Here is a 19,489-nt window from a genome sequence, read left to right on the forward strand (position 1 = left end):
TTAAAAAGATTAATTGTTACTGTATGCTTTTTGGCTAAGCAAGGGCTTCATTTGAGAGGTCGTGATGAGTCTGAATATTCAACTAACCAAGGAAATTATATAGAATTTTTAAATGTGCTCCATGAATATGATCCTCTTTTAGACAGTCATGTTAAGGATTTGACTATATTTCAAGGAACTTCTTCCACAATGCAAAATAATATTATTAGCGCTATATCTGATGTGGCTAAAGAAGCTATAAAAAACGAAATTGCTGCCGCAACATTTGTGGCATTATTCTGGACGAAACATCTGATGTCATTACAAAATCGCAGCTGTCAACTGTTTTCCAGTTTGTCCATAATAGGCAAATACATTAAAGGTTCATCAGATTTACAGATGTAAGTGATGACAGAACATAGTGGTCTATTTAAACATATTGTAAACAGAGTTGAGGAATTTAATATCAAGGACAAGTTGGTTGGCCAAACTTATGATGGTGGCTGTGTAATGAGTGGCCATATTAATGGCTTACAGAGGAACGTTATCAAGGCATATCCTTTAGCAATATTTACACATTGCTATGCTCACGTTTTGAATTTAGTTCTGAATTAAAGTCTCTAGAATATCAAGGAATGCAGATTGTTTTTCCAAACTATCAGTGCATTGGTGGCATATTTTTCTAAATCATCAAAAATAATAAATGCTTTGCAAGATTACTGAAAATAGAGCCAAAAGGCTTCACTTTAGCGAAGTAAAATTATTCAAAATTAAGTGGATATTGAATACCACATTATTTCTTAGCATTGCACTTACAATGCATGTAAGCCAACACCATGTGTTGGCTTACGCTTGGACTCGCTGAACTTTATAGTTTTCTATATCCAGCATGAAACTCTTAGATTAGATTTCCTATTTTTGAGTTTCTTATTCGGCTAAGAAATAATGTGGTATTCAATATCCACTTAATTTTGAATAATAGCTTTGCGATTATTCAAATTTTGTTGATAAAAAATTACCCTCCAGTGCACCAATCAGATGGAACTTTACTTCCCATTTAGCAAGCACAGTAAAACATCAGAGAAGTCAACTTACTGAATTTTTTGAACACACAGGAGAATTCTGGGGAATGGGACGTGGAAGCTGTAATCAAAACTCATGGTTTTTTGCATTTCTTGCAAGATTTTCAAACAATTCTGTTGCTAGAAATTTTTTCTGGCTATACTGATGACTTGAATAATACACTGCAAACTTCATCCTATGATATATTGTACTGTTGTAAAAAAGTGCATGACACTATGAAGCAGCTTAGGAATGACAGAGAACATGGATTTTATGATATTTGGGTTTCTGTATCAAAGGATAAGCATAAAGTTGATGAGTTGAGACCCAAGAGATGAAAAGGACAGGAAGAGATGGAGAAGAGCATGTCCTTCGATTATACCAGGGAATAGTGGAATGCATGTTCCTAGAGATGGAAGAAAGATACTCTTCACTTTTGAAACTTGAATTTTTTTTTAACTCCTTTGTAGTGAAAGATATGGTCAGTATGCAAAGGATGTTTCCTGATGGTATTTTAGAAAACTTAAAGGATTTCTATGACCCAGTTTTTGACTACATTCGCTTGAAAAATGAACCGAAAGCACTATTTTCTTTTGAAGAATTTGCCAGGAAACAAGTGCATCACCTATTAAAATTCATGCAAGAGAATGCAAAGTTGATTTAAGAAAATTTATAAATTAGCAGAACTTGTCATGTCGATTCCAAGCTCTACTACTACAGTTGAGCATTCTTTTTCAGCTATGAAGAGAATACATACATGAAAGGCTGTGCAGCCTAAGCTTAATCGCTATTGAAAAGACATTGATAATAGAACTGAAGGAAAAACCTTCATTTTATGATGATGTGCTGACACAATTCCTACAGAAAAACAGAATGGAACTTGTGTATAAATAAAGTAAATAAAACGAGTTATTTCAGCCTTTCTTTGATTCAGTCCAGTAAAATGATAATTTCTCAAGCGATTTTTTTCAGACTTCTGTGTGAATTACAAGTCTACAATTCAGCTCAGAAAGCTATTCATACGATTCTTTCTTATAACTTTCTTACACACTTCATTTCAATATAATATTCAATATTATCCTGCTCAAAATTAAATGGTGATCCTTCTATTTCAAATCTCTTGTATACTCTACTGTCCTGATTGGCATGAGATATCACTACCAACAATAACAGTCAAGCAGAATTTTCTAATCTCTTGTTTCCTCTCTCTATGTGAATTTGTGCACATCTTTATGTTGGAACATGGTATTTGTAATGACTTGTCCATGTCCTGAACAAAACTTGAGAGGGTACTTACAATTATTATTACCTCTTTGCTCTCAAATTTTTTAACACATTTCTATCTGTCTAATCATTTCCTACTTTGCTCTTTATATCACCAACAAGAACCAACTTTATCTTTATGTCAGTGGCCTTTTCTAATGATTCAAAAAATTCCTTAGCTTCTTCCTCAGTAGAATTATCTGTGGAACCACAAGTACAAATAAGTCTCAATGTCTAACTGTTTATTTTGATGTTTGCCCACATCACTCTACTTGATACTGCCTGCCATTCAGTAAGATATCCTCGGGTTTAGCATCGAATACTACTGCTAAGCCTTGCTTTTCTGAATGTCACATCTTGTATTTGTTATTTTATTAAAAGAATCTTTTTTTTTTTTTTTTGTCTTCTTTGTTTCAGTATCCACAATTAAGTTAACCTGGTATTTCATTAATTCTTCTGCCAGTTCCACTTTTCTGCTGAGATGGACTTTATTCCAGTTCCTGACTTTTTAATGTGTTCTCTAATTCTCTAATGAAAAGTGAGACTTTGTTTAACCAGATGATGTCCCAACCAGCCTGAAATTCTGTAATGTTGTACTATGTTTTGTTGTTTTGGTTTAAACAAATAAGAATACAGTTTAGTTGGTGCAATCACAAATTGCTAGCCCATTCTTTGTTTGTTCAGTATCCGGTAGGTACCTACTAACAAGCCTCATCATGAGAAGGCAAGCTCTCCACATTACTTAAAATACTGTGTGAAGTCTCCCTCCCTTAGCTCTGATCCCATGTGATGACACACATTCATATTCACCACAGGAAATAATATTACTTAACATTCATAATAAATGGTAACTGAATTTTATATATATCTTTTTACTAAATCTTGCCAAGGCTTTAGTTATAATGAGTGCTACTCTACTACAACTTTCAGACTACCACAATTTGTAGTAATTTCTCCATTACTGACACTTGTAGTATCATTTCATTATTTAAACTGAAGCTATATAAATGTACTACATATATTTACATTAGTTGAAAAGTAGTTTCTCCAATATTTTATATGAACACAGTTTTTTTCTTTTTTAAATTTTTTTTTTTTTATGGTGGGCCCATAAATGAGAAGTTAGTTGGTCAACCTATAGTACATTAGTACCGTGCATGAAAAGAGAAATTTGTTCTATGAGTATGGATTTTGACTGTGAAGGGATGTTGGGTCATAGCTGCATGTGTTTTGATGGATTTGGTACAGAGGAGAAGAATTAGTGATGACAATTCTGATCAGCATTTACCATGGAAATATTTATAGAAGATGCATACAGCATATACTAGAAGCCTGAGCGAGAGTGCTTGGAGTGAGTTGGTAAGCAATGAGTCATTAATTAGCCTGAGTGCTCTCTTCTGTATTGCAGAGTATTTTTAGGGAGCCCTTAGAGGCAGCTGCTCAGAGGTTTGAGTAGTACTTGATGGATGGGTGAATTTGTGATTTGTACAGGGTTAATAGCTGTCTTATGCATTAAGATAACAGATTTTACAGTTGCATTTGAATTGGCTCTAGTGAATACTTTCTTCAGCAAGAGGGCAGAACATCTGGTCACATACAAGACTGGAGGCATAACATCTCAAATTGACTATCCGATATACAGAAGAAACATTTCAAGGAAGTGAAGAACTACTTTACATGGACTTGCAGGTCAAAAGAATGAAAATAACAAGAACAAAAGGAGTGCACAGGATAAAGTGGTTTAAACTAAAGGAGGAAGTAGTGAAGCACAGATTTAAAGAGATAGTACTTAAGGAGATAAAAAGAGATTTCATAATGTCCAGCAATGGTGACACAGTGAAGACCCAATAAGGAAATATAGCAAGGAAATACTTGGAGAAACATCAGGCAAGATAAGAGAAAACAAGGAAAGCTGGGAAGAAAATGTACAAGCAACAATACAAAGGAAGAAAGCAGCAAAGAAAGTTTGTGATGCCTCCCAGAGGGATGAAGATCGTGAACTCTAGAGAGAAAAGAAGAAAGAAGGAAGAAAAGCAGTGACACAAGCAAAAGCATATAAAAATTTGTATGATGAATTAGAAACGACTGAAGGACAGAAGAAGGTTTAAAGGTTGGCTAAATATCAGAGTAAAGCAATGAAATATGTCGCCCGGATCAACAAGGTTTGCAATACCAATCGAGTGATTCCATATCATACTCATTACCTGGTGGTGATATCTGCTTCAATTCTTCAGTCAGTTTCTCAACACTATCTAAATCTAGTTTTTTTCACATAACTCACTACAGCATCTTGTCCACTGATGTACAATTTTATCTTTATTCATCAATACTAGTTTTATGCTCTCCATAGTACTGTCCTATATTGTTGCATTGAACTTCTAAACATTTCATCTTATCCATTCTGAATGCTTTTTTTCACTTCATTACACTTTCTTCTATATTGCTCCTCTGTATCCCTTTTTATCTTCAACATTCTTTTCTCCTGCACTAACTTCAGTGTTTCTTGTCTAATCCATTTCTTCTTGATCTTTTCTTCAGGTACTGTTTCTTCAATTGCATCTTAGATTCGAATTTTTTTCTTTGTCCACAGTTTTAAGTTTCTCCTCTAACACTGTTCTGTACCTTCTGCCTATTTCTGCTTCACTTATTCTTGCTGTATCTCTTCGTTTCTGATAATGAGGTTTATATTTTCTTTTTAATTTCAACTTGATGTTTGCAATCACTAAACTATGATCCGAGTCTATATCCGCTTCTTGAAAAGTTTGACAGTGCTATACTGATGTTATCCATCTTCTTTTAATCATATCACTCATGATCTTGGTTTTTCCATCATTTGATCGCCATCCATTTTCTACAGTCCTTTTGCTGGAATCTTGTGTTACAGATCATCATCTTGTGGTCCACAGCAAATTCTAACATATTTTCACCTCATTCATTTCTTTCTCTGAAACCATATTTTTCCAACCATCATTATCTATTCAGCTTTGGCATTCCAATCACCTTCAATAATTAGTGCATCTTGCTTTGGTATTGTTTCTATCGTCTCTGGCAGATCTTTGTAAAATAAGTCAATATCCTCAACTGTGCTGTCAGATGTGGGTGCATACATCTGGACTACTGATATATTAAATGGTTTTGCTTGAAATCTTGCTGCCATGATTCGTTCATTGACTGGTTTGTAGCCTAGCAGTGCCTCTCTAGCTCTTTTGTTAAGAAAGAAGCCAACTCGCTTGGTGTCATGTCCTGACCATATGACTTCGCATTTATTTATCTCTCCTGATGATGTCCATCGAATTTCCACCAGTCCTAGTATATCACACTGATATCTCTTCATTTCCTTGCAAAGCAATTCTAGTTTTCCTGACATCCAAAGTGTTTGTACATTCCATGTTTCTACTGATGATAGTTCTGTTAGTTTCAGTTTCCTTTCAGTATCCCACTTTTCAATCCAACCCTGATCGCTCAATTGGTATCACGGACCTTGTTGATCTGGGCAACGTCCAAGCTGGCATGTTGTAGCTATTGATCGTATCGGCATCAGATAACAATCATGTTTTTTCTTTACAGTCAGAGCATCAACACTCATCTGACTGACCCTCCTCCTTTATCCAGGCTCAGAACTGGCATGATACCTATAAGGATTCCATGGTGGCCTTTTGCTTTGCTTCCTGGCAAATCAGAATTAACTTACAGCAGATTATTCAGTGCATTAAAGGGCTTACGTTCATCATTAGATCCCAAAACATTAATGGCTGACTTCAAGAAAGCAACTATCAATGCTTCTTCTAACATACTTACATCAACAACTATAACAGGTTGTTTATTTCATATGGCACAAAATCTTTATCGCAAAATTGTTGCCATTGGTTTGAAGTTAAGATCAAACAGATGCTGAATTCAACACGAAAATTAAATGCTTCACAGCATTAGCATTTCTTTCAATGAGCGATGTTACTGATGGATTTGTTGAATTGACAATCCGTAGCAAAAAGTTAATTATTTATGTAGCATCTCTTTTAATTTGCACAATTTTTAAATGATTTCATTATGTTATGTATCGCTGACATTCACCTTAATAAAGATTTGCCTTTTTAATGATTTTATAATACCCTTTATCATCCATTAATTATTTACAAAAATTAATACAAATGTCTTATGGCGTAAATGTTTGCAGAGAATTTTCCTAGGACCTGCGAAAGAACAGTTTGCTTTTATGCCTCAAAGAGGCATAAAATACTATGGATGCAGTATTTATTCTGAGGCAGAAGAAGGCATATGATACAGTACTTAGAAAACAGATATGGAGGGGATTTAAGAGAAAAGAAATTACCAGAAAAATATGTTAGATTGATACAGGAAATGTACAGAAATATGCAAGTGTAAATTTTATGTCGTTTATATTAAATCTTATATTATTCTATCGGCTGCGCCATTGTTAAAATAATTTTATTACAATTGTTTTATTCTTTGTTCAAAACTTAACTTCAAAATTCTATCTTAATATTTTACTTTATTTAATTTCTCTTAACTTAATTCTTAGTCGTAACAGCGTGTTTATAATCTTTTGCTTGATCTAGTTACTTATATTTAATCCTTATTCTTAACCTTTTGATCCTCCCCCTTTCTCAAGGTTGTATCTATACTATTCACGTGCTCGTAATTTTATAACTTGGGAACTTGCCTCGGGTTAGAGCCAAATTCCTTCATTATAACAGCAAGCGTATTTCTTCAAAATTAACTCCTGAAAATTTATATTATTATCTCGACTGCGCCGTCAGGAGTCTCAGATAACATTTAAATATTCTTCCTAAAGAAAAAACACTTTGCTTAGCACAGAAATACTTCTAACTCTCAATACTCTATCAAGCAACATAAAACTAAATTCTACAGTCATGGTAAACTATCCCCTTAGATCATATAGGTTCGATTTTTATGAACAGTGCATTGGTATGCAGGAATCAGGAAAATTATTTGGTAAACAAAACAATTTATTCATTCTAATTGAAAATACAAAAAAGTTAATGCTAAACATTCAAAAACAACTATCAGGCTCTATACTTTACACCAATATCAGCTTGAATTCAAATTAATTAACTTAGCTTTACAATTTCTTCTTTAAACAATTTGACTAGTGCACTAATTATTCCAATAAATTATTCATATATACTAAAACAGATTTGTGCATACTACATCATATTTTTTTCTCAGACATTAAATTATATCATGTACTCTAAACCTTCACATATGCTAAGGCTATCTTAACACATAACTCAGCAGGTTATTTCACAAAAATTAAACTCACGACCTAGAGTCCTTATTAATGATCTTAACTCTAACAAAATTTTCAATACAATAGCAATTTCTTCCACAAATCTCAATTCTAGAAATTTCCTATACAAGGCCTTACTTTTTAGTCATCTAGTCCACAATATTAGATACTTCTTTTACCTTCCATTATAGCTTTGGAAAACTTGGTGGCTGGAATTTCAGAAATGACCGTTGTTACTGCATAATCGTACCTTGTATTACTTCCAGACGTCTGTTGGCAGGATATGGATCTGCAACCTTGAGTCTGCAAGATATACTGGAATTCCTTGCATCTAGGACTGGAATCAAGAGCCAGAAAAATGCCTGGGTAAAGGCAACGACAAAATCAAAAGTGCGTGCCTAAGCGCCACATGCCACCAAAGAGAAAGAGCCTTCTTACTACCCGTGGAAAAAGGAGCATCGATCTATTGATCTTCCTCCCTTTTATTCTCTTCCTTCGACCTTGGGTTCTGCTACGTTTCTATTCCCTTGGGTCTTTCCCGGATCTGCACCCGCACCTTTTGTGTCGTTGTGATAATGCGGGAAACCCCAGTACACGCTTTGACCTTCGCAATAGTAATTGCCTCAGGTCATAAGTTAATCCATCCGGAATATTTCCTAATCTGGAAATTTCTTTGATTACAAATTAATTCACACTTAACTTTCTTTGTTCTTTACATTAATTTGGCAGTTATTTTATTTAACAATTCGCTTTAAATTAATTCCATATTCTTAACTATAAAAAAAAGCTGATTAATCACAAGCATTTGGTATGGATTTTCGTTTTCCAGTAAAATTGGCATATAAGGAATTTTTTTTTTTTTTTTTTTTAATCAAAAATCCTTCTATGCAAGATTTTACATAAGCAAAAGTTAGGAGCTATTTGGGAATAACATAGTTTTGAGTTAACAGTTGGTTTACATCAGGGATCAGCACTCAGCCTTTTTCTGTTTAATGTAGTGATAGATATTTTGACAGAGCACATCAGAGAGAGAGAGAGAGAGAGAGAAAAAACACCTTGGAGTATGCTATATGCAGACAATATTGTGCTGTGTGCAGAAACAAGAAAGGAAGCAGAACAAAAGCAGATAAGGTGGAACAGAGTATTAGAAAGAAAGAGGAACTGAGAGTTAGTAGAAACAAAACTGAATATTACTATTACTATTATTACGGGCAACTCCAGGGAGTCATTAGACTCATTGAGGGAGTCCCCAATCATATTCATCACAACTATTCGACATTCATACAGTATCTATCATACCTCGCCTTAAACTCATTCACTGTCACAGCATCCACCACAGACTCAGGGAGCGCATTCCACTCATTCACTACTCTAAAAGTAAAGAACCCAGCTCTAACACCTTTACTAACCACACTTTTGCCCAGTTTCCATGGATGTCCCCTAGTCCTCCCACAGCCAGCCCTGTTCTCAAAAATATCTTCTGAATTAATTTTATAGAAACCCTTCAGTAATTTGAATGTCTCAATCATATCTCCCCTCCTCCGCCTATCAACCAATTTTTGCAACCCACAAATCCTCAACCTTTCTCATACGGTTCATTCCACAGACCTGCTATCATCTTGGTCACTCGCCTCTGGATCCTCTCCACCTCCTCCCCATCAAGAAGAAACCTAGGTGACCAAATCTGGGCACAGTAGTCGAGATGAGGTCTTATCAAGGCTCGATACAGAGGAACAATAACTTGCTTGTCTCTGCTCATCAAAGTATTTTTCAACAACCAAGTGAGTTGATGAGCTGATTTAACCACTTTTGCAATGTGCCCCCTAAACTTCATCTCCCTATCCACCAACACTCCCAAGTCCCTGGCCTCATCAATCTCCTGGAGTACAGTTCCACCAATGTGGTATACTGCTGCCAATCTTTTCGCTCAAAATGCATAACCTTACATTTTGCCACATTAAATTGACATCCATTCTCCCTAGCCCAGACCTCCAATCTATCCAAATCATCCTGAAAAATTTTGACGTCATCTGCATTCACTATTGCCCTACCCAACTTCGCATCATCCGCAAACAAATGAACTGTTCCTCTCAGATCCTTTCCTATATCATTTATGAACAAATTAAACAGCAGTGGTCCAAGAACAGATCCTTGTGGCACACCACTAGTCACAGGCCGTCTTGTGGACTCTACTCCTGAGTAAATCACTCTCTGATATCTCTCCTTCAACCACCCTCCTATCCATCTCACCAACCCTATGTCCATTCCCATATGCTGCAATTTATTGATTAGAATTCCATGTGGTATCCTGTCAAAGGCCTTAGCAAGGTCCAGTAGAATCACTGTAAACCCATTACCCTTATCCAGTTCAGCCGTCACTGTGTTATAATACGTGAGCAAGTTACTGAGGCATGACCTACCCTTCACAAAACCATGCTGTCCCCGATACAGTATCCCATTTTCTTCTATCCAATCTTGTATTTTCCTCTTGACTATTTTCTCTAAGACCTTGATAATGATTCCTGTTATGCTGATTGGCCGGTAATTTTCAACAGCAGCCTTGGAACCACCTTTGTGCAGTGGAACTATTTTCCCCTCTTTCCACCCCCCTGGGACTGACCCAGTCCTGAGGCTCAAATTAAACAAAATGGTCAAGGGCACTGACAATTCTTTGGCCGCTTCACGTACGAAACGAGCTGGTATACCATCCAATCCCACAGATGTATTGACATTGAGGTTCTGTAATAGACTAGTTACCTCTACTTCATTCATCACAATTCCAGTATAAGCTGTTGGTTCTTCCATTTCTGCAAAGTCACCATCTGGATGATATACTCTTGCAAAGTGCTCGCTCAGTAATTCCACAACATCGACTGATTCGGTTACCTCCCTACCCTCAGCATTTTTTAAGATCAGTCTACCATGAGCATTTTTCCTTTTACTTGCAACATATTGAAAAAACTGTTTGGGATTCTCTTTAGCCTGCGTAGCCAATTTCTTTTCGTAATTTGCTTTTGCTTTTCTTACCACCCTTGTTACCATCCTGGCCTGAGCTTTATACTGTTCCTGCACCTGATGGTCACCCTTCTCCTTAAATTCCCTCCACAATTGTTTCTTTTTTTTGCAGCTCAAGCTTAATAGTGTTATTCATCCATTTAACCCCTACTTGATTTATTATTCGGACTCTTGGTATACGGTCAACTATTGCCTCCTGCAAACAGTTCTTAATAGTTGTCCCTTGCAGTTTTACATGCCATGGCATTGAGCCAAGCACACACCTAAGCTGGTCATACTTACCAGCCCGGTAATTCCACATGTACCCTGTCTTAATTGTAAATTCGACTCCTTTAGCCACCTCCCAAGTCATGACCTTATGGTCACTCTCACTAATTGGTGGCAACATGGTCATGTTCGTTACAGCTACATTCTCAGTTGCAATTACTAGGTCCAGCACTCTCTGCCCCCTGGTATTTTCCAATACATGTTGCCGTAGATAGTTGTCCCTTAATAACTGCATAAAATCCAATTCCTTCCTCCAATATGTGATGTGTGGTCAAAATGTTGTTACTGAGGAAGTTGTGGTGCCAAATAGAGAGAGATCATCAAGAAAGTGGATAAATTCAAAAATCTGGGTTCAGCAGTGGACAGTAAAGGTGAAGTGGAAAGGGAAGTTAATAACAGAATTCAGGCAGGATGGAAGAATTGGGAAGAAATGTCAGGAATTTTGTGTGATAGAAAAGTTCCAGTGAAACTGAAGGGAAAAATATACAGAACAGTAGTAAGACATACAATGTTATATGGATGGGAGACATTGCCTATGAAGAAGTCAAATGAAAGCAAGATTAGTACTACAGAAATGAGGATACTTCAGTAGAACAGTAGTGAGACATACAATGTTATATGGATGGGAGACATTGCCTATGAAGAAGTCAAATGAAAGCAAGATTAGTACTATAGAAATGAGGATACTTCGATGACTGTGTGGAGTAACAAGGAAAGACCTGGTGAGAAATGAACACAGAGGTAATGTAAAGGTGACTGCAATTACAAACAAAATACAAGAAGCACGATTAAGATGGTATGGACATGTAATGAGACGAAATGAAAAATATGATGGACAAAGTATCATGATAATGGAAATACAAAGAGGAGGAAGACCAAAGAAGAGGTGGAAAGATAATGTAGAGGAAGATCTGAAGGAGAAAAACCTGAACAAAGATGCAGTCTACAATAGAAACCAGTGGAGAAGACTCTTCAGAAATAGCAACCCCATAGAGAAATGGGAGCAGCTGAAGAAGAAGGAAAAAGAATTGCTGTTCAGGAATAAAGTAATGCCTTGAACGAAAGAGGAATCCTAACTTTTTGGATGCCGAGGAGGCAATGGTTATAATGCGCTTATGCCAAGAAAGACTAGATGTCAAGCTAATCCCAAGGAAATAGATCTCATCCTGCCTAGAGATCTGGGTATTGTCAAAAGGTAAGGCTGGTATAGTATGTTTTTTTTTTTTTTTTTTTTTTTTTTTTTTTTTGTGGGAAATAAGGCAGAACTGTGTTTTGCAGGCATTGAAATTGACAAGACTATCTGAGCTCCATTGAAGATGAGCTCAGATAACTAAATTCTGATCTTCATACCATTGAAGAATGGTTGGAAGCTCAGAATTTAGACTTGCAGAGGTAGTTGCCCCATGGGTTGTGAAGGCTTGTTTGGCGCAAGGTTTGTCAAGTGAAAAGGAGTAATGTAGTATAATGTTTAAAAGATAAGCTTAAGTGTTGTAGGTTATTCATAACTTTTTTTTTTTTTTTTTTTTTTTTTAAAACGGTATTAACAACACCAAACAATTTTATTAGAGAGATGTTTTATTAACTGCTTATAAGCAGTTAATAAAACATCTCATTTGATAAAATTGTTTGGTGTTGTTAGCAGAACTGTAGAATTGGTGGCCAACTGAATCAGGTCACTGATGCACAGAAGAAACACTGTTGGTAAGAGGAAAGAGCCTTGTGGAATCCCAGCATTACATAGTTAGAAGACAGGGACCTGTCAACCATTGCACATAAAGTACATCCAGGGAGAAAACTGGTGACCCAGTTGCAGAAGTCATGTGACAGGCTGAATGATAGAAGCTTATTTAACAGGCCCTTGTGCCAGACCAGGTCAAAAAACAATGGAGATATCTAGTGCAACTACTTGGGATTTGCCAACCTTTTCCATAATGCTTATTCAGAGGTGCGTGATGCAGGTGAGAAGATCCCTGTTGACAGCATTGGCAGATTCCATATTGGCGGTCGTTTTATTAGTTGAGTGTTTTCAAGACAGAAAAGAAGTTGACTGTTGATGGTTCTCTCCATTACTTTAGAGAGGACTGATGTGAGAGAGTGAGAGATAGATTGGGTGATAGTTTGATGGTAAGGATCTGTCACTGTTCTTGGGAATGAATTGGGGAAAGGCTAACTTCCAGGGTGCAGGATAGATGCCAGTGGAGTAAGGGAGCGTAAAGAGGTGACACAGAATGGTAGTCAACTCTGGTGCACAAGTCTTCAGACAACTGGAAAATTATCATCAAGGCCAGGGGATTTTTTTGTTATCTAATCTGGATAGGATTTTTCTGATGGTGAAAAGTCAGATGAGGCATTGAGTGTTGGGTGTATGGAATGGTTGGGGAACATTTACTAAAATCATCTATGCAGGCATTTCATGAAAAGATTGATGTGCTTTCTCTGTGGGTGATGATGCAATAGACCCATCTGGGTGCAGGAGTGGTGAGAGAGAGAGAGAGCAGTGTTGGACAAAAGTTGCAGCCAACTGCTTTGATCCAGAGATCAAAATGCACTGTTGCTATTTGAGAGAGTAATCCTCTCTGGAATGTTCATTCTAGAGAGGATTACTTTAGTGATGTGTCCAGTGGACGTACTTGGGTTGGAAGACCGAAAGCAATAATCCAACCATTGGAATGAGGCATAGAAATCCCTGAGATTGTCCCACTTGGCATTCTTATAATACCAGATGACTCTTGGTTGAGAATGACTGTGTCGGTGTTGCTTGGTGAGGTGAGAGATAAGTAGAAGGATGTAGTCTGAATTACCTAAAGGAGATACAACCTTCATGGTATATGGAAGTGAGGAAGAGGTCCAGTGTTTGGAGAGTGGTTTGGATTATCTGGTGGGCATGTAAACAGTTTGTATGAGATCATTTGTGATGGCAAATGTCTCAGAATCTCAAGCTGCTTGGTCTGTTCTGTTGGAGAAAGAAAACCAGTTGGTATTGTGTACATTGAAATTGCCAAGAAAGACAACCTTACTGCTAGGAAAGTTGAATTCTAGGGCATTGAATTTCAAAGAGAGAAAATCAAAAAGTTCTGGGTAATTACTAGCATTGGGATACTAAGTTGAATGCTCTCTGACATGGTATGTCAAAGCAAACATGTGTACAATGCTACCCTTGAGTCAAAAGGAGTTAAAAAGTGTGTATTTCGTGAAGTTCAGATGAGTAGTGCTTGGAGTCTGAAATTCGGGTTTGTCAGAAAAAGCAGGTGGGTTTTGCAGGTGAGTTTTTAAAAAAGAAGTACTAACAAAGCAAATACTCTGGATCAGTTCTGTTAATACACAAATGTTAATTTGGAGAAAATAATCTTCTAGTGACAATTTACATATTTTGAAATTGTCCGATAAAATTTTGCATTCACCTAGGTAAATCACAGAACATAGCAAAAAACTCATTGTGGGAGTGCTTTCCTGCAATGAGTCCAAGAAATCACATAATAAATTGGAACAAAGAGAACATCTATTCAGAATGGTTCATGATTTGGGAGCTTTTCATATTGATATATTAAAAGCAATATCATCCTGATATAAATATTTTTCACAGTTAATAAAGAAAATAACTTCCCAAGTTTCTTTCAACTTGGACCTACAATCTTCTTTCAAGGAAGAATGGTATCTATCCTCTTATATCAAGTAAGCAAACAAAGCCTATACTTTGAAATGTTAGGAGTTGTAAAAGTGATAATATAAAATAATGATGGATAATTATACTTCTTTAAAATAAGATAACCAGCCTATTAGGCCTTTCTTTGTTGATAATAATCTGAGCACCAACAAATGTTTACTTAAGAAAGATGCATAACTTTCGAAGAAGTTACTGAAGTATTTTAAGTTTTTCCTGGTATTTGATGAAATCAACAATTCAAAATTTGTCATGTTGGTGAACTTCTTAAGCTCTGAGTTAATCTTCCAAAACTTCTGAAGTGTAAACATTGCCCACTTGGCATAAAATGGAAATGGATATTATTCTTCCTTGAAGTAAACTTTTCATTTCATTACATCCTTTTTTCTAATATACTGTATTTGGTGCATTGAGAAATGACTTAATACTGAACCAGATCTTGACAAAATAAGATGGTTAGCTCTATATTCACTATTTACTGGCTAGCTTGCTTGTTTTTGTGAGAGGGTAAACCTTGTAAGTTATTTAAAATTGGAAAACTTAGTGCTGACAAAGGTCTAATGGATCGTCAGTAGATGAAGTTTGAACATGTCTTTTTCTAAGCAAGAGGAAGAATTTTTAAATCCACCCAATCATGGAAATGTTTTGTACTAGAAGTTCATAATGCACACTTAGATTTGCTAGGTGGATCATAGTAGGCATGATAGCATTTCTCTCTGATATCATTCAAATTTTTGAAGTGTCAAGATGAAATCATTTCTGAGATAATTTTAATATTACAACTGACATAAGTCCAGATAGCATAAGCTTTTATTAGATTTTTTACATGGAGAATTGTAGGTGAATGGAATGCATTACCAGAATACATTGTTAATGCAGGGAGTGTTAAGGATTTTAAGATTCAGTATGATAAATACGTTGTCAGTTTAATGAACCTCGCACAATGAGTCTGTCAACTCCGTGGAGGACATGATAATAATTATATATTACTTTAAGGCAAATGGATGTAACTTTTGCTCTTCCATCTTCTACCATCTCACATCCACATGGTACCATCCTAACATTAACTATAGATAAAACTGACCTAGTACTCCTGCAGGCAAATTACCTCCTAGTATTAGAAGTTTTTCCAATTGGTTATACTATAAGTTAAAGATACCAAAAAATTATATACATGGTTTAATCCTTTATCCAAGTGTAAGCAAACAATGATTATATTTCAGGTACAAACTTTGTTTGCTTATATTTATATTAAAGATACCAAGTATATAATTTCTTGGTATCTTTAATTCCAAGTATTATCAATTAGAGAACATTACATATCTCCTGTGCTTTTGACAGAAAAATAGAATAATCTGACCAGCAACACAGTATGGACTTGTGGCCATTAATTGATTGGTAGATCAAGCTATTTTCGATCGATAGCAGATTCCCTGGCCGACATCACCCATCTCTGAACACAAGCCACAGAAAGGTTTGGATAAAACATATGGTCTCGGCACTTTTGTCAACTATCTTCCTCCTATACATATAGGACCTTCTCTTACTGATCATCTCCAACAATATCTATAGTTCTATTGACAGTACACTAATCTTCAAGTGAAAAAAAAAAACAACTGAAAAAATACAGTGTTCAGACATTCCATGCTTCAAGATATTCCTTCACTTGCCATTCTTCTATGGGCTGTGGACAGCCTCTAATTATTTATTTATTTATTATTTTTTTAAATGTGAATCCTACTACTATATCTGGCTGTTAGCCTACAGTACATTAGACTAATTTTTCAAGCCTCTTCAAGTCTCCAAATAAACAGTATGGTGGTCTCACATCAGACAATGAAATTTCTTTACTGTATAAAGACATTCAATCATCCGTGTCCATGAGGGGATTTGAACGTACAGCATGTGGGAGGAGAGCAGATATGCCACCCAATGCGCAATAAAGCCATCAACCTCAATACTATGATTCTGTACAATTTTGTCTTCATGACATGGGATGATATGATACGATACAACATCACATCACATCACTACAGCCTGTGGGAGGAGAATAGATATGCCACTCACTTCACAACCAGGCTGTTAACCTCAATGCTATGATTCTATACAATTTTGTTTCAATTCTGGCAGGATATCACATCACTTATGTATAATATGGTCAGATTTCCAGAAGAGATGCAGTCATAAGGATGACATCACATCCTGTCTAAATCATGAGAAAAGTTTATAAGAATTTTCAGCTGAAGATGAATTAGCCAATCTCATATGGAGGTGGCCCAGATGCTATCCAGATGGGTGTTTCAGCCTACAAAACAAAAAAAAAAATAAACAGACAAGAGATTGCAATAATTATCAGATATAATACACTGGCCTCATATTTTACTAGATGTAATTCCAATCAAACAAACCAGACAAGATCAAATTTTTCTTCTTAGGATGATATATACCTCTAACATTTCTAAGCATAAATACATCACATTCATGGCCTCTTCATAAAACTTAAGGTAATTTTCAGCTTAACTCTTACTTGTCAAGTGAACAGTTACACAAATCCCAAATTTTCCAACATGAGAACTACATGAGAATGGCTATTCCAAAGGACAAAAGCAGATGTCCTTTGGAACAGCTGTTCAGGAAAAACTTTCTTGATAAAAACATCAATATGGTGTTCAAGGTACTAATATGCCATAGGTTTGCTGGTATTTGTGCATGCACATGTGGAATTAAAAAATAAATTAAAATAAATAAATAAAAACTTTATTCTCTTTCAAATTAAAACATGCATCATCACAGATGATATAAAAGAACTATAATGAAAAAGTCCTACTACTACTACTAGCTTAAGACAAATCAGCTTAAATGTGAGCTGACTTCAGGCAGTTATTAGTTTATCATTCTATAAAAGGTAATGGGAATTAGTCAATCACCTTGAGTAGCCAATTTTCAGTAAGCTTTAGGCCATACTAAAAGCTCTGTTTCTATTATTAATTCTGTATTCATTTTATCAACTTAATCTGCACAAGACAAAATACACTGATACACTGCTGATTTAATTAATATCTTTCTTAACCATTTGCTCATACAAATGATTAAGAATGGTTATTTATATATATATATATATATAATTCTGCTAATTTCTAGACATTAGCAGTTATCTACTATAATTTTAGTTTTTAATATGGATAATAACCCAAAGTAATAAATTAAACTTACTGTAAAAGAGGTATTAAAATGCCCTGACTAAGAACAAAATCTCTGCACTCTGGACTATCACCAGCTATATTACCTAGGGCCCAAACTGCCTGAAAATAAATAATGCTTATTTTAATAAGAAATTACATTTGTCATATTAAAATACTACTACTACTAATAATAATAAAAAAGATGACACACTACCGTGTTGACAAAATTTTTCATATAGAACAGTGGTATCTAGGACTGACATCTTGCAGTCCAACAAATTAGTCTAATCATTTTTACTGCCCAGGCAATTAAAAAAAAAACTAAGCATATTTTTTTTTATAAAATTTTCATTTTATGAAATGAGTATAATATTGCATTTTCACTCTTTTCATTCAATTCCTATCATTTCAATGAAAAGAGCAATAAAATAAAAAAAACACTTTGGGGAAAAAAAAAACGTTTGTAATAATATTAGCAATTTTTTTTTTTTTTTTTTGATGAGTCATCTTATTTGGCTTCATTGCTTTACTTGACAAAACTCCAAAAAATAACATACTGAAGTTATGGAAAATCTCCTGAAACAGCAAAAAAAATGTCAACTATCACAGTGTACTTTCCAGTAAAAACTAATCTTTCCCCTTACAGCCTTTTTCAGAAGTTGAAATTCCTTAATTCTTTAATGCAGTTAGTTGAGAAGGATCTGTATTTCCAAATTCAATATATTAAAAAAACTGGGTTTGAGGTTACATTGAGTGGCTGGTGTAATTTAGCATGTGTAAAATCGGTCATTTTTATCTGTTTTATTGTGTTTTTTCCTTAGAAAATTAGTGTTTTATAGTATATATATTAGAGTAGATGTCCATGCTTTTAGAGTATTTAGTGTCTTTATAACATATTTTTATTGTGATATTGTAATATTAAATACAAGGCAGCAAAAACAGAGTGCTAACAAGAACAGCAAGGCAGTGAACAAGAAGGTTTCTTCCCCTATTGAAAAGAATATTGAAATTGAAGAGAATATTGAAAAGATATTGAAAGGAATTTAGCATCCGAAATCACTAGGTTGAAGCAAATTATTAGACAATGGCAAGGGAACTGCAGAAAGTTGAGCAGTGTTTAGAGGAACACAGGAAATATTTTAAAAAAGTCGGCAATAAAACCGAAACCAACAAAGCATGGAATCAGGTAGTCTTTTTACAATCAACTTTACTTACTAGATTTTCGTAATAACGAAAATCTGGTAAGTAAAGTTGATTGTAAAAAGAAGAATATTATTTGGTGAGGTGACTTTCATAAAACATGCTACTGATGAGTTTGAGGGAAGATTACATTTGTATAAGAGGGACAGCCTACACAAGATCAGGAGCCTTGAAAAATTATTGTCACAAAGAGTCAGGGAAATTGAATTCTGATGGGAGGAATCATGAGAATCTGCATGTAAGAGTGACAATGTTAGGTAACTGTTTTAATGATGGGAATGGTTATTATTATGGAAATGATTATGAAGACAGAACAGTTCTGTGTTCATCTGGCTCAGACCTATCAAGCATGTGTAAAGATGTCTGCATACGTAAGGAATGAGATAAAGATCTGCAGGTCTTCATTTGTCGAACTGTCTCATGAACTGTATACAATAGTATACAAAAGAGGTAACTTATTATGTCTGTATATGAATGCTAGGAGAAACAAAGGGATAGAATTTGTTGCCCCTTGGTTAATATATTGGGACTCATATTGTAGACACCAGTGAGACCTGGGTATCAGAAGTGGACATACTAACTGGTATTGAG

At 35.3% G+C, this 19,489-nt stretch overlaps 1 protein-coding gene across 1 annotated transcript in view; it reads right to left on the reverse strand.

Annotated features, from left to right (window-relative positions):
• Window positions 1–19,489, reverse strand: part of Kap-alpha1 (karyopherin alpha1) — a 252,644-nt gene that overhangs the window by 125,678 nt on the left and 107,477 nt on the right. The window contains exon 7 of the mRNA XM_090409589.1: window positions 17,730–17,818. Within this exon, the coding sequence (XP_090265715.1) occupies window positions 17,730–17,818 (89 nt within the window). The remainder of the gene's footprint in view (window positions 1–17,729; window positions 17,819–19,489) is intronic.

The sequence above is a fragment of the Typopeltis vanoorti genome, chromosome 19 (assembly GCF_054136105.1).
Source record: "Typopeltis vanoorti isolate ZY-2024b chromosome 19, IOZ_Tvanoo_1.0, whole genome shotgun sequence".
NCBI classification, from domain to species: Eukaryota; Metazoa; Arthropoda; class Arachnida; order Uropygi; family Thelyphonidae; genus Typopeltis; species Typopeltis vanoorti.